Source organism: Pempheris klunzingeri, chromosome 18 (genome assembly GCF_042242105.1).
Source record: "Pempheris klunzingeri isolate RE-2024b chromosome 18, fPemKlu1.hap1, whole genome shotgun sequence".
In the NCBI taxonomy this organism is placed as follows: domain Eukaryota; kingdom Metazoa; phylum Chordata; class Actinopteri; order Acropomatiformes; family Pempheridae; genus Pempheris; species Pempheris klunzingeri.
This window is the reverse complement of record NC_092029.1, coordinates 7,390,116-7,405,764: the sequence shown is the minus strand read 5'-3', so window position 1 is coordinate 7,405,764 and position 15,649 is coordinate 7,390,116. Positions and strand designations below refer to the sequence as shown.

Genomic DNA, 15,649 nt, shown 5'->3' with positions numbered 1-15,649 from the left:
TTGTTTGATTGATCACAAGATGAGTTAAAAAAAAATCTCAGGAGAACAGCATAGAAGTCACAAACAGACACAGCAGTATGCCCGTGTGGACAGTAGTGTGTCACTGCAGTTTATCAATGCACTAAGCCAATTTTAACACATCTGTTGATATTTTTTACACCACAGCCACTTGGGGTATAGCTGCAGCTCTCTCTCACACACACTCACACTCACACTCACACTCACACTCACACTCACACACACATACACACAGAGATTCAAAAACATGTCCACAGAGGACCTACGGGACTCCTCTCTCTGTCCCCAGAGGTCCAGGACTCTGAGGAGCAGAGTCCTGTCACATCGTGACCAACTCATTGGCCTCAAGCTGTCTAAACACACACTCTCACACATACAGACACACTCTCTTCAGGAGTTGCAGTAGTAGAGAGTGCTGTGTTGCCATGGTGACGGGGAGTGATGTCACAGCACTTACCCGAAAAAAGGGGCCAGCGGGAATGTTGTTCGTTCTCAAAGACGGCCGTGTTCAGCACTCTGGCTCCCGTCGCTGATCATGTGAAGTGCCAGATATTTTCACGTTTTGCAGTCAGCTCACATTGCACCAAAAGGCTCCAACAATCAGCCTCTACCCTTGGAAGATCATTCCAGCTGAGGCCCTAGAGATGTGCAGCACTACTGAGGCCAAACAAGGAGGTCCAGTCCCTAATTTATGCCCACACACACAAGCACACATAGATGCAGTGTTTTCAGTGAACAACAACAACAACGAGAAGCAATCCATTGAGGAACTGAGGCAGGATCACAGCATGGTGTCACCCGTGGGCGAGAAGAGAAACACTCAGCTATACACACATGCACATGCAGAGACATAAAACCACATAAGCGCGCACTACACAAGCATACGCACACAGCGGGCATGCCCTGCAGGCATCACTGGCATTTGGATGGCTTTGGCACAATGAGAGCACAGTGAAGACCAGTAGCGGGCTCTCTGCCACACTGAGCATCTCAGTGGTCAGTCTCACACACAGAGGCAGGGTGTTCACTTGGAAAGAGAGAGCAGCAGGAAGAATGAGATACAGAGCGAGCAAGAGAAGGTGATGAGCGAGTGTTTGTGTGTATGTATGTCTGTTTGCGCTTCCATAATGGTGCGGGTAGAGACAATGGCAGCTGATAGCCAGTATTTGTGCTGCCAAACCCAATAGGCAGACAACTGTAATTGCCTGCCTAATCTGGGCTGTGGAGAGGCCAGGTGTAATGATGGCAACTGAGTGAATACACCTCTCCTCTACTCGCTAATGGATGCTTGCTGCTCCCCTCCTATCCTGCTGCTGTCAATTCACTATTTCACTGCTTGGACCCAAGGAAATGTTCGGAAAAGTGGAGAAAATATGCTGTGGAAAGAAATATGTCAGCTCTTGACACCTGGCTTCCTCAGTCGAGACATTGTGTGAATACCAATCAGCAAATGTACGAGAGTGAAATGAGTGTCCGTCGTCATTGTCTCTGCAGAGATCATTTTTGTTGCTCCTTTGGCGCCAAACAGCGTTGCCAAGGCTTAATCTGTGAATGACCAGTCTTCATTATCCCATGATAATGACACCAACATGCTTGTGCATTGTTTAGCGGAAAAGTTGTAGATACATGTTGAGTTAGCTAATTAGCTGCTCTATGTGTGGATGACAATGGAAGAAAAGGCACTTTTGGAGTTTTCATCTGTTATAATGCAATGATTAATCAGTACAGTGTTTCTCATATACAGCAGAATTGGTTTAAAGGTAGTATGATCGATATGTTTCTCAGTAGATTACATGACTACATGTGTGTGAAAGACTAAATCACAATCACACATTATCTCCCAACTAGAGCAGCTCTCATCTCCGTGGAGCGTTTTAGCGTCTGTCAGCTCATTGTTTTAGTTTAGGCTCACAGCTTTACTGTTATGGTTCACTGTCATCAGCACTGAGGCAATAGGTCACTGATCTTGTAAAAAAAGCTTTGAGAAACTCACTCTGTAACTAACCCCTACTGGAGCGCCTGGTTGCTAAAGAGACAGATATTTCAGATATTGGAGGTGTGAAGACCAAAACGGAGCTAAAAGGAGAGTGAATATTGTTGCTGCATATCTGCTGGATGTGTAAATAGGCCATGGTTTGCTATCAGCTTGTAAAGTGTTAGTCAATGTATTGCTTGTTTCCCAATTTGCTTCACCTGTAATTCTCATCCAGTTTTACATTTGAGGGGAAACCTTTTGACTTACTTTAAGGAAAAAGGCAATAAATGACATTTGCTGAATTGAGATGACAGTGGGGCTGTTAGCTCTCACCCAGACAGAAATGGGGTCAAAAGAAATATAGCTGGACTCTGTTTCGTTTTCTGGAGATTGCTTGTGATTTCATCACTATGAAACTTCAATGTGGCTTGACTTCATTCCAGCTACAGCATTGTTTGGGCAGAATGACAGTGATTCAAAAAATCATCAGGGAAGCGTGACACGGTTTCATCATTGCTGAGAAGATTTTCACTCTTCAACTGGCTGGCTGTAAACTATTTTTGGGAGCAGTGCTACAAAATAGTCTTGGAGTCTGCTCATGGTTTGGACTCACAAAAATACATGAACAAGCAAATACACACAGCACTCTAGGAGCTGCTGCTATTTGCCAGGTTTACTAATTAAACAAATTTACTTGGCCAGCATGCTTAATAAGGAACCAGACTGCCTGATCCAACCTGCTAGTTTTCTTGCTCTCCAAACATAGAACACATACACACACACACACACACACACACACACACACACACACACACACACACAGGAACTCTAAAGGAAACCTGCAAACGTGTCCAGCAATTTGGCACTTTGCACTTCTTTTATTATTCATCGTTCACTTTCAGTCAGGCTCTAAAATGTCCGTTAAACAAAGGCAAAATATTTATTGGGTCATATTTTGTTACATGACCAGCAATAATGCTGTATCACCTTTGGGAGGGTTGTGTTGTAAATGCTTTGAATTATATGACGCTGTGCTGAGATGGAATAGCTGCATGAGGAAGAAGGCAGAGAAGTAAAAAGCTGTGGAGAGTGATGGCGATGATGCAAGTGATGGCTATAAGAATTATGACCGTTGTAATGATGTTGGTGAAAATCATTCTGAAAAATAGTGCTGCGATGAGAATGAGACGTGATGGTGGACATTATGATGAAAATGTGACAATGAAGATGATAATACTGTAATACTCATGATTGTAATGGCGATGCTGACAATGATGGTGATGGTATCTTCAAAGAGGGTATAGCAATGTGGTTGCTTAGGAAGATGTAGAGTAGGTACAATTTGTTTATAGATGGATTCCATTACCTTCTTATTTAGTGACTTATAGCCTGTTTCCACTGCAAGAACTTTTCCAGGGGCCTAGGAACTACTTCAGGAACCTTATTTCCTTTTTGACCGGAGGAGCAACAGACCACATTTAATTCCTCTGCCATAGTTCCTAGTGACTGGTGGCCTAGTGACATAAAAGTCATGGCTGCTGCCACTTATATGTATGTACAGCTTCATTCATATAGTAAGCAGGTACAGAGTGCTGATGATGTCAGTACCAGGGTGAGGGTCAGACATTTTTTGTGCAATTTATGGATGTTAAAAGCAAAATTAGGCTGCTGGTAGTGATGTGTGGGTTGACTCACCACTTAGGCAGTGGGGCGTGTTCAGGCTAGCTGACTAGAAAATATCACTGGCAGGTGGCAAAAGCAGCGTTCTGAGTAAGACGGCAAAGTGGACTTTAAGTTCCTAGTTAGATCCTGAGTTTAGTTCCCGTGGCTCCTTAGTACCTGGCTCCAAAATGGCTGTAATTGATTATTGTCTTTGACGATTGTGGTCACAAAGTGCATTTGCTTGTCAGCTCCTCATTGCATTGTTCATTGTTTGCCATTGCTTGATTGCATTTAACTTTTCCACCGCCGTTCCATGATGATTTTACTTAAGCTTACATGCTCAGATTGTCCAGTCCCAGCCGTTAGCCATTGCTGCTGCTAATATTCGCATGGTCCTTCCATACAAGCTGTGTATGTGGCTGAGACTCAGCTTCATTGCCATTGCAACTTGGATGCTCATTCGCTTCCCCCCATGCCTTCCACGCCACGTCTCCCCCCAGTCGACCATTTCCTCTTACCCCGCCTGCTGACTTTCTAGAGCCCCATATCAGTCCCTCCTCTGTTTTTCTCTTTCTTAGTTCCCCCCAACCTGACAGTCCCCCGGGGCAAGTCCCCCCTGGTGGCCCGCGAGGGTGACACAGTGGAGCTGGAGTGCCTTGTTTCAGGGAAGCCCAAGCCCATCATCCTCTGGTCACGAGCCGATAAAGAGGCACCCATGCCGGATGGCAGCATGCAGATGGAGAGCTACGACGGTGTGCTGCGTATTGTTAATGTGTCCAGAGAGATGACGGGCTCATACCGCTGCCAGACCAGCCAGTATAATGGGTTCAACGTAAAGCCCCGGGAGGCCGTGGTGGAGCTGATCGTACAATGTGAGTAAACAGACTGTGGCTATTTTTGTCTTAGTCCTGTATATGAGTCTGTAATTGTGTATATATGCATGTTGCAGTGTTGTGGTATAACTTGTAGTAGTGGTATAGTATGTGCAGGTTTATGTGCTGTGTGTTAGTTGTCTCTGTAATGTGTTTTCTATGTGTTCAGTGTAATTAATGGTTGTTCTAGTCCAGTGTGACCAAAATGGTCTCATTTCTTCCCTTCCACGCCCATCCAATTTCCTTCTGAAGGCTGTAAAATGAGTCCAGTCCCCTGGTACCCTCAGTCAGGTCTGAGAGGAAACCGCTCTGACTCCACCTCTAACACCAAGCGGAGGACTTTATCTGCTGAGTGTGAACTAAGCAGAACTAATATTAACAGAGGAACAAAGCTCTAGATGCTGATGTCCACACTTACAAGAGTCTTTCTGCGTGTTTGTGTGGGAGTGTGTGTGTGTGTGTTTGTGTGTGCACACGCTCATGTCACAGAACACCCAAAGGCGATTTGCCATATTCCCTGGCAGGAGACCCCCCGCCACTGCTGCTCATTGAGAAACCCATTCTCCTCCTTAAGATGTGACATTCAAAGATGGCTTAACAGCTAATTAGCGAGCAGCTAATTTATTCCCACTAGTATTCATTTTGTATTCATTTATGAAAATTTGAATGGAATATTTCGAATGAACGTCAGGGATTTAAAGTGTTGTCATTCATTCAAGGGCTGAGGATGTTTCTCTCCACCGAGAAAAGAACGGAAGATGGATAGGAAGGAAATGAAAGCGATCCGTGTAGGGTGCTTCCATTCTCTGGCAAGTGATTATAGGAAATAGAAATCTGAGTCTCATAGCCACAGGCCCATTGTTTTTCTCATGGCCTACTTAGTTAATCCATACACTCTTCCGTCTCAATTTACCCTAATCTAGAAAGAACCTAGAAAGAACCTGCACAGCGCTATGTCATTTTTAGAATAACTCTTAAACTGACACAAGTGGCAATTAACATGCACTATGTTGACTGCCATGTTGAAAATGTCCCCACTGGACACAAGACTTCAGAAAAATATCCGCCAACTTTTAAATTGTGAACATTAAAATAGAATCATGGCTGCAGCTCAACCAGGGTTTTGATTGAAGTTGAACTCGACACACCCACTACCAATGTTTGGATTGAAGAGGAACAAGAGCAGCCCCTGTTCTGTTCTTGCCAACAAGGATTAGCGCATAATTCTGTCATTTTTTTCAAGAGTTTCATTGTACCCTTTGCTATGGCATTCACGTTTCAGCTTAGCTGATACCCATTGTGCTGTGTTAAGAGAATTAATGAAGTTCTGATGTGCTTTGAAGAAGACTGTGTTAAATTTTTGGCTGAATTGATTATGATTATGCAGTGATGACAGCCCATATCAAAGGTTAGTGGCTTTGCTATGCACCAACCCTGACACTAAAAAGTAAACAAAGGATTTGATGCCCTTCATTACTCAGGAACACTCAGTTGATCTGCTTCTGTATGTTCACACTGTCTCCTCATGTCCTGCCCCCCTTGTCTTTCTATTGATTTACATTAAAATATATACCACATGTACAGTAGTTCATAACATCTGTACACCACCCCGGTTTCAGTTGTTTAAATAACAATTGAGGCATGGATGACGCTGCTCCCCCCTCTGTTCCGTCTCAGCAGAAAGCAGTTTACTGCCACAAGCAGCAATAGGTCACAGTGATCTTGCCTACCATTTGGAAAAGCAGCAGGGGCACATACTGTATTCAGGGTACTATTTTTCACAGAGCACTGCAAAAAAAAAAAAAAGCAAACGAGTTAACTGTCCAGAAGCTTTTTGGTCAACAGCTACAATTGTGCAGCATTTAAGAAAACGTCTCCTTGTGAGAAATTTAAAAAAAAAAAGGTCTGACCAAAACAAAATAGGATTTTTAGATAAAGTTGAGAGTTGTTATTCCCATAGAAGATTAAGAATATGAAATGTCCTCAAGCCTCAATGGAAAATAAATGTCCTTTTCACATAATAAAAACTTTGGATATACAAATTTTTTTGAGTTTTTTTTCGCAATTAAAGTGGAAATAAACTTAAACTTTTCAACCTGTACCCCCTCCAAGCATGTCCAAGTGGTGTTGTTGTTAACGGCACTGTAGGCAGTAGAAACAAAAGCAGACTCTCTACTATTCAAAGCAAAAAATGGTCATAGGAATCCCAATGTGATCTAGAAACTCTAATTTCAATGTGAGAATAAAACATCCAGTAGTGTTTATAAGTAGGTAGGTTGTGTTACTTACTGATCAACTTGAGAGAATTCAAACTGAATGTGAATGTCGGTTTGGAACACCCTTAAATCTTGGAGATCTCTTTATCAAATGAATGCCTGTCCGTGGTTCACTCATGTTTAACCTCAGTTTTTGAGACTCAGTCCACGTCCAGTGTACATTTGGTGTAAAAGGACGTGTGGTGGCGAGAAGTCGAGATGTCTCCTGCAAAGTCCTCCCCAGTCAAAAAAGATGTCAAAGCAATGTTCAAGAGCAGTCATACAGATGAGACAGATCAGATGTTACAAATAAGAATAATGTGAATGAGTTAAAAGAAATGAAAAAAACTGATTGCTATATTTCAAATCCGAAACTGCCCTGTTGTCTGTTTGAGGAGGAACACGACCTTCATACTATATATTCAGGTGGCCTTAACCATCCTCTGAATGTGCAATAAATACTAAAAAATCAAAGCCCAGGGTTTTACCTTATATAACTCACACACTTTCAAGTTAAATCCAAAAGCTGAAAAACAAACCTTTTAACTTTTCAAGAGGCAAAGGCATAACTCCCACGAAGGTCTGCAACCTTTGAATGCCCCCAGCTCAGAGTGAAGGTCAGTATCAAGTGCATGTTCGGGTACGATTTTTCCCCTCCGACATCCAACCAAGAAAAGTCATCTCCTATCACACACTGGTGCTACTCCCCCACCCCTGTCTCTGTGACGGTGGACAGGGGTCACTAACAGGGAGTGACTGTTGTTAGTGACACTCAGATGGAGAAGACATGCCTCAGGAGGCGAGGAGGAGACTCCAAGGCCTCAGGTGAAAGACACATGCCATGAAATCCATTCCTTTTCACGGACAGATTTGCCTTGGCATGTGGTTACGTCATTGTATGACACACATGCTACAAGACACATAGTGAAAAACGACAATTCACTCCTGATAATTCACTCCTGATAATTCTCTATCTTTCAAGTCAAATTATTCTGAGAATGCCATTATTTCTCATTATGCAGTATTGTTTCAATAAAACACCTCTCTCACACTACATTTCTTGATGTCGTACAGCACTTTCATCTGTTTGCCATCTTCAAAGCAGAACACATAATGAAGGGAGTTATTAGGGCTTTGGTACTGATAAATCAATCATTCTGCCATGTTCTCACTTCAGAGCCTGTTCTGCTCCCCATCAAACTCTTGTTACTTATTAATAGCTTGCATCAAAGCCTGAGTTTTTAAAAAACACAAACAATCCGTACTTGAGTTGTTGGATAGCTTAGACGCAATTTGAGTATATTGGCAAAATGTGTCCACCATGTGTACACATCAACGCACACTGTTGACTCTGTTGTTCTTGCCAAATACATAGACCTTTGCTTGTCTTTTTCAGCTTGAGAATTTACTTTATTAACACAATCCGACCCTGCTTTTGTTGTTTGCTCAGTACGACTGTCGGTATGCCCCCTGCCATCTTTCTCTTGGCCTGTCTCATGGTGTGTAAGCACAAGCCAATCCCTCTGAGATGCTTTTCTCGCCTGCATTTCCCGGTCCCAGCGTGAGCCACCAGCCTTTGGTGGTGAGCCATGTGCAAAGCCGCGTTTAGTAACTTGATCAAGGGACTGAGGTACAGTCCTCTGAAGCAAAGAGCATTAGAGGCGTGAAGGAACGACTTTGGCAAGTCAACAGCTTTGATATGTAAAAATCTGCATCTGTTGGCTGGCAGAGGCGACGCCAGGAGGAGAGGTAGAGGGAATGGAAGACGTCTGCCTTTAGAGTCGTCGCTGTAATAGAATTGCAAACGCCAAATCCCAAGCTGTGACACCCTAATGTTCTTAGTCAAACTGACTTGGCATGATCCAGGGGCTTGAGAGAGGGAGCGAAGAAACAGCGAAATAGAGGGAAGAAGGAGGTATACAGTGGTCTCCTGTCCTAGATACCACTGTCTGTCAGAGCGAGAGTTATCAAGCTCTACTTCAGCCCAGATGCACAGGAATCTTTTATCCAGGCTTCCCTTCTGTTCCTCCTCCCATTGTCCATGACACCTGGCTGATGCAACCGTGCGATTGTCCCCCTGAGCGTGCGACTCGCTATCTGACATACATCAAAAAGACACACCAGGATAAAGAGCTACTGTGTGAGCTAAAGTAATGAGCAGAATTACACGATTATTGTTTTTAATTAATTTTCCTTCCTGCGTCAAGAAGGCCTGCAATGCTGGCCCCCGAGGCCCACTCTAATGTGAATCGTATTAGAGCGATTCACATTAGCCTAACGCCAGCCTAACACCAGCAAATTAATCTTTTGCATTACAGCAGGGCTCACACACCGCATTTGGGGATGAAATTTTAATAACCTTTTTTTATGGAACAATATTGAATTGATCATCCGCATCAAATCCACACTAGAAAAGGTCAGCGAATATGTAGGTTGTAAACAGAAGCCTGCACACGGCTTAGACAGAATAATTCATAACTTGGTCAATGACTGAGCTAAACCTATTAGCGGATCACCAAGCCACTGCTCGCACTGAACATTGCGAGACATTGATTATCATTCATTGTATATTTAAGTTCATAAATTATCCCTAAGTTTTAATAACAATATGGTAATGCAGATGGTGCTTAAGTTCATTGTTTGATTGCAGCGGCTGTTGCGTGAGGGAAGGAGGGCGCGTTGAAGCAGAGCAGCGTTTCTCTACATTATTCAACACAGGGACTCATTATAAATCAGTTGAATCAGGGTTATCATTTCATATTCTGTACATATCTGTTTGACTTCCTAATGAATGTTATTTCCTCTATCAAGACTTGATATTGAAGCATGTTATGCTTCAAAGGTTATTCTCCCACAAGAATGCTTTTACTTCCATCTAATACAAGGCCTTTGTTTCTTTTACGCTCCCACGTGCAGCTGCTGAAGGCTGCTGTGTGAAAAACGTGACATATTTCTGAATGGAGCACTGGTGTGTCACATGTTAATCCAACATGTGTCAACAGGCAGAAAATAAATGGATCTTTCAACAAAGAGCACTGATGTCAGCAGTAGTGGGGAAATCTGACAAAGTACATTCACTCAAATACTGTACTGAAGCACATGTTTTATTAGGTATTTGTATTTGAATTGAGCTTTGCCACGTCATGATTCTTTATACTTTCATTGCACTACGTGTCAGAGGGAAATATACTTGTTACTGTGATACTTGTTAATTGCTATAGAATACATTGTAAAATGTTGAATCCTCAACCTTTTTTCACATGTGACTCCTTACAAAAAGCAGTTCTTAGTAGGGATGGGTATCCAGTACCCATATTAAACTAGTGCTGGGTCATGATTGGTAAATGGTCTGTACTTCTCAGTAAATGGTAAATGGTCTCTACTAGTATAATGCATTTATAGTGTTTTATAACACTCAAAGTGCTTTGGGGTTCATCGTCTTGCCCAAGGACACTTTGACACATGGACTGGAGGAGTCAGGCATTGAATCACTGATCTTGGATGACCCACAGTACCTCTGAGCCACAGCCGCCTGAAACATTGAAAGGCTCCTGAAATAACTGCTATCAATATTTATATAATGTTAATTAATTCTGACATAGATGGCATTTTCAAATTCCTTACCATTCCCAAATGATGATGACGAAGCTGTTCGCATCAGGAGATTATTTTTGATGTTGCATAACTTCGTGTCTACATTCTGTGCTCTCCTGTCATGGCTGACAGAGCAAAACATCCGAAAGTGTAGGCTCACTTTGCAAAATTTAATGAAAATCCGGCTAAATACAACATATGTAAAAAGCTATTTGTGTGTAAGAGGAACATAAACAGCCTCATGAAACACTTCAACATTCTAAAAATCTAAAGCAGTGCAGCATGTTTGACCACTTTAACGTTACAACATTAACGTTATGTCCTCAGTGCAGCCTTCCAGCTCTGATGCTAAAAATGCAGCTGTCTCGACCTTGTTAAGTCAAGGTAACACTTGTCAAGGTGCCCCAGCAGTTCACCTAATAGAGTGCATACCACTTATTAAGGTGGAATCTGTAACGCAATGGCATGGGTTCGAGTCTGGCATGGCCTCTTGAAATGCTGAAAAAGAAATATTTAAAAAAAAAAGTTTCACTCATTGTTTCTGTTATGAAAAATAAGTTTCTACTTATAAACTCAGAATCAGTAACAGGGCTGTTACTAAAGTTATTATGAAATATTTAGAGCCCCTCACTGCAGTGGAGTCCTCTTGGTTTAGGTATGCTAGGAAGCTAACTTGCCAGTTGTGGAATGTCACTAAGTACTTTACTCTAGCTTTATACTTAGGTACAGTAATTTAAAGTAACCTATTGGTACTTTACTCGAGTATTTCCACTTCATACCACTTGATACTTCTACTCCACAACATCCCAGGGGTAACATTTATAGTTTTTATTCCACTACATTTGTCTGTCAGCAGTTACTTTGCAAATTAGCGATGCTACAAACGTATGTTGATCTTATAGAATATGACACATTGCTGGAGATGGAACTACCCAACAGTATGTAAAGTACTTAAAATTAGCTCATTAGCTCAGCTGAACATCTACAGCAGTGAAATGCAGCATATGCATTAATGCAGCAGGAATATTTTTCCAGAAACATCAGATTTAATAGCAAAACACTTTTAATACTTTCAGTACAATTTGCTGATAAGTTGCAAAAAGAGTCTAAGTGTTGGTAGCATATTGGTATTGATATCTGCATCTATAAAATCCTAGTGATACCCATCCCTAGTGCTTAGATGGGGCAACATATTTTAGATATCTACTGTAGAAGTTAACTATTCCACCAGAGTGTCTTCCCCTCTCATTTCATTTAAATAACTGTTTAAGGCCCACAGGGGGTAAATTATTTGATATTTCACATAAAAGTAAAGAATAAATAGAAAGCCAAAAATGTGTGAATCAGATTTTTTTTTCTTTTCTCTTAAATCAATCAGCTCATGATCTCCCAGATTTATCTTATGACCTTCTGGAGGAAGTACAACCCCAACATTGGGAACCACTGGACCAAACTACCCACCAGTATATAAGCTTGTTATAACTATAGCTCCACCTTAATCAGCTACAGCAGTAAACTGCTATTGATGCATTTTTGCATAATACCTTAATTGACTTCACTGGCACTGCAAACTCAAAACTTCCTCCATGTTTACCTGTTGTCTTAATAAATCCATGTCCATTTCCATCATCACCACAACAGGAGTTATGTCAGACATTCTACTTCCTCCAGAATGTTCACATTAAAAGTGTTGCATTCTTCCTTTTATAGTGTGTTTTTGATCAATCAATCAGGATTACGGCAAATAAGAAACAAGTAGCATCAAGTAGAGTTTAAAAACATTCTTTCTGTTGAAAAAAGAGAAAGGTAGAGCAGCAGAGTGATGAGTATAACATGACTGATGGAATTAGTGCCGCGGAAATTCACAAAACACTTAATTTACAATGTGAGCTGTCGTAGTAAGCTACAGGTGATTTCATTCCCTTAATGTTTTTCGTAATGTTCCATTGCTTTGACAAGAAAAAATAGACAGAAAAACGCAACGTAGTCACATATACACACTCCGTGTGCACATGCACAGACCGTACAGTACTATCTAATCTTGCAGGCTTGCCCACAGGAGTTGCATGTCCTTCTCTTATTGCACTCACCCACAGCGCTTGGAAGAAAAATGAAACCCATTTTGACTGAAGCTGAAGTTTATTATAAACCAGTCAAGCGGCATTACAGAAATGCAGGTGCACGCATGCACACAAATTCTGCTCAGCTTGCCACACACACACAAACACACACATGTATATTTCCCCCATGTCTTTGTTCTGTCCTCCTCCCTGTAGATGGCGGTCTATATAGACCACTGGGAAAAGACCTGCATGCTCCTAAATGTTGTTTTTTTACCACATTACTGTCAAGGTATCCACCAGTGACTGATGATGGATTACATCTCAGCCAGTGCTCAGGCTTTTCCCTTAGCCTGTGACTTACAGCAACTCCAAGCCCTCACCGCCCTGGCTGCTACACTAACCATGGCGAGCACTGCTCAGGGAATATCACACAGGACCTTTCCGCTCTTTTCTCCCCATGTTAGCTGGGCAGCTGTTTCACAGGAGATGCACAGGGGGGAGATGAGGCATGTGCCCTTGTTTAAAGGATGTTTTGGTTATATAAGAGATTTTTTTTTTCTTCTTTTTTTCATTTGCAGCAGACCCAAACCCTGTCTTCGTTTGTCTTTCTGTGTCAATGGAAATGCACTTACTGCAATTTGGTCTAGTGCCACTCAGGGAGGCTGTGGAGCTGGGCTGCTATTCCCCACCACACACAAACCTACAATTTTAATGTGATAAGTAGAGATTCAGACCCTTCTTTTGGAGTCAAAGATAAGCCATTGGGTTTGGGTAAAAGCCCAGGCTAGGCTCATTTGATGGAGGAACTGATTGCTGTTTCATTTAGCAGACATGAAAGACACATTACTGTCCACGTTGTGAACAGGAGCAGGTGAAGGAAGCGAACTTTTTTTTCCTTTTCAGTCCAAACCTCTTCATAGATTTGTGTTTACTTTTTCACATTTCAGCCAGTCATTATCCGATCTAATGGAGTGTCATTAATCACAGTGGCTGCTGTGTGAATTCCAGGATTTTGCATGTGCTGAGTGATAATTAGCATCAAGGGCAGGAAAGTAAAATATCACTTTGGGTTGTTAAATGTTGGTATATTATTTTACAAACAATACAGCCTGCATTTCCCACCGCTCCTCCCTGGTCCAGAGGTGAACTCAATAGCAATAGAAAAACAAAAATGGAAATTAGCAACCCTAAAAAAAACAGCAAAAATGTTCTGAAAACAGGCAAGTATTTCCGAGATTTAGCTTCTGAGATTTTTGCATCTTTCGCATCTTTTAAAAAATGGCTGATTAAGGTTGTAGATAATTACATTAATAGTGTTATCAAATTATATGCTGTAGATTTTAATAAACTGCTCATTTAATTGCATATCCTATCAAGTTTTGAGGGGAACAGTAATTAGATTGTATTACTGTGTGTGAATAATGTGGAAGATTATTTTGCAGATTACAGTTTCAATCAGGTAATCAGTGATCTGTAACATATTACATTTTAAAAAGTAACATCCCCATCTCTGGCTATAGCCACCCGCCTCTCCTTTACTCTGTCAGGAATTATGCAAATTTCAGGCAATTAAGGGGCTCTGTGTCATTCTGTCTCTTCTCCTCAGCGTTCACTGTTGTTTTTCAAGGCCCGCCATGACTTTTGTCAAGCATCTGTATGAGCATGTCAAAAGCAAAGATGCTTAAGACAGGGAAATTATTCATAACCATCTCGGTGCTCGCACGCCCAAGCACTTACACACATTCTGTCTTCACAAAAGCCTGCACACGCCATGCACGTAAGCTAACACACGTTTGAAATAGGCAAAAATATAAAAACACACACATTAGGCATTGCAGAGGAAAGGTCTGGGTTCCACTGAGGTCATACTTCGCCCCTCACTTCACTCGACTCAGACGACGGGCTAAATAATTCACCGCCAGGTTGTCTGTGGGAAGAGGTGAAGCCTGTCAGATACTCAAATAAGTTATTAATTTTCCATTTTGAAAGCTTGAGGTGCACTTCATCATCCTGTTACCAATTTTCCGTGAAGCGTGACTGATTTCGTTCAGAACATTGTTCTAGTTTTTCTGCAAAATTGATCTTCCTGCACCCATTGCCACTCTCGCCGCAATTGTTTTCACTCGTCATTTTTCATTTGTTTCTGAGGTGTATTGACATTGCGGTGCTGATTGTTTAAAGTTTACTTACAATATGCTTAAATCTAACCTTTTTCTCCCTGCTCATCGCTCCCATTCCTGTTACAATATTAGACTGTCCTCTCTGTTCCTTTCAGTGCCTGTGCATGATTAAGTATGTGTTGGTTGTCATTCAAATAGCTGCTATTTTCTTTCCAGTTATGCCCCTTTTAGGTCTTCGGTGAGCTTTGAGTACTTTTCTCAGAACCATTTTCCTTTTGTTTTCACACTTTCATAACATGTCTTTGTCTAGGTTTTTAAATATATTCGTTTATTCATCTCATGCCCAACTCTTCTAGACTTAGTATTCTGACTGTCTTTTCTGTCTTCCAGATATTTTTTCTCTGTTAATATCTCTGGAGTCAGAAGCAACCTTGTCTGACTGAGAGGGCCATCACCTGAATAGCGTCTGTCTTGTACAGGCGTCAACACACTTTCCTCCCACTCACTCTCTTTTTCTCTTCTTTGCCTTCTTCCTCAAAGCTTTTTTCATATGTCCACTGCACTGACATTCTTGAAACACTTTCCTGTCACTATCAAACGTCAGCTGAGCTCATTTGAGCCTTTCTTCTCCCAACTCAGACCCTCCGACAGTAGAGCCGGTTTACATGGAGATGCGCCAAGGCCTGGGGAGGCCCGTGGTGATGACCTGCAGGGTGCTGCGAGCTCACCCTTCCCGCGTGCTGCGATTCGAGTGGCTTCTGTCAAACCGGCTGCTCCACGCCGGAGCCTTCGACGCCCAAAGAGACGAGACGGAGTACACCATCCGCAACCTGAATCGAGACGGCTGGGGGGAGTACACCTGCAATGTCATCAACGAAGCCGGGGCAGGCAAATGCACCTTCCAGGTTACAGGTAAATGGGGCTTTTCATTAAACATTTGAGTTTTATTTATGTTTTTATCCCGTTAGGAGGTGACTGTCCACTATGCCCTGACTTCCTTAGTTACTGTTGCTAAGCCTGTTACCCTTCTGTTGTCACACAACACGTGCTGGTTACTATGATAATTAGGGGCACCATTTGTCTTGCAAAA

General features: G+C 42.0%; 1 protein-coding gene across 1 annotated transcript in view; it reads left to right on the top strand.

The window, feature by feature from the left end:
• LOC139218027 (MAM domain-containing glycosylphosphatidylinositol anchor protein 2-like) overlaps positions 1 to 15,649 on the top strand; it is a 148,673-nt gene that overhangs the window by 95,519 nt on the left and 37,505 nt on the right. The window contains exons 9-10 of the mRNA XM_070849560.1: positions 4,207 to 4,527; positions 15,199 to 15,471. Of these exons, the coding sequence (XP_070705661.1) occupies positions 4,207 to 4,527; positions 15,199 to 15,471 (594 nt within the window). The remainder of the gene's footprint in view (positions 1 to 4,206; positions 4,528 to 15,198; positions 15,472 to 15,649) is intronic.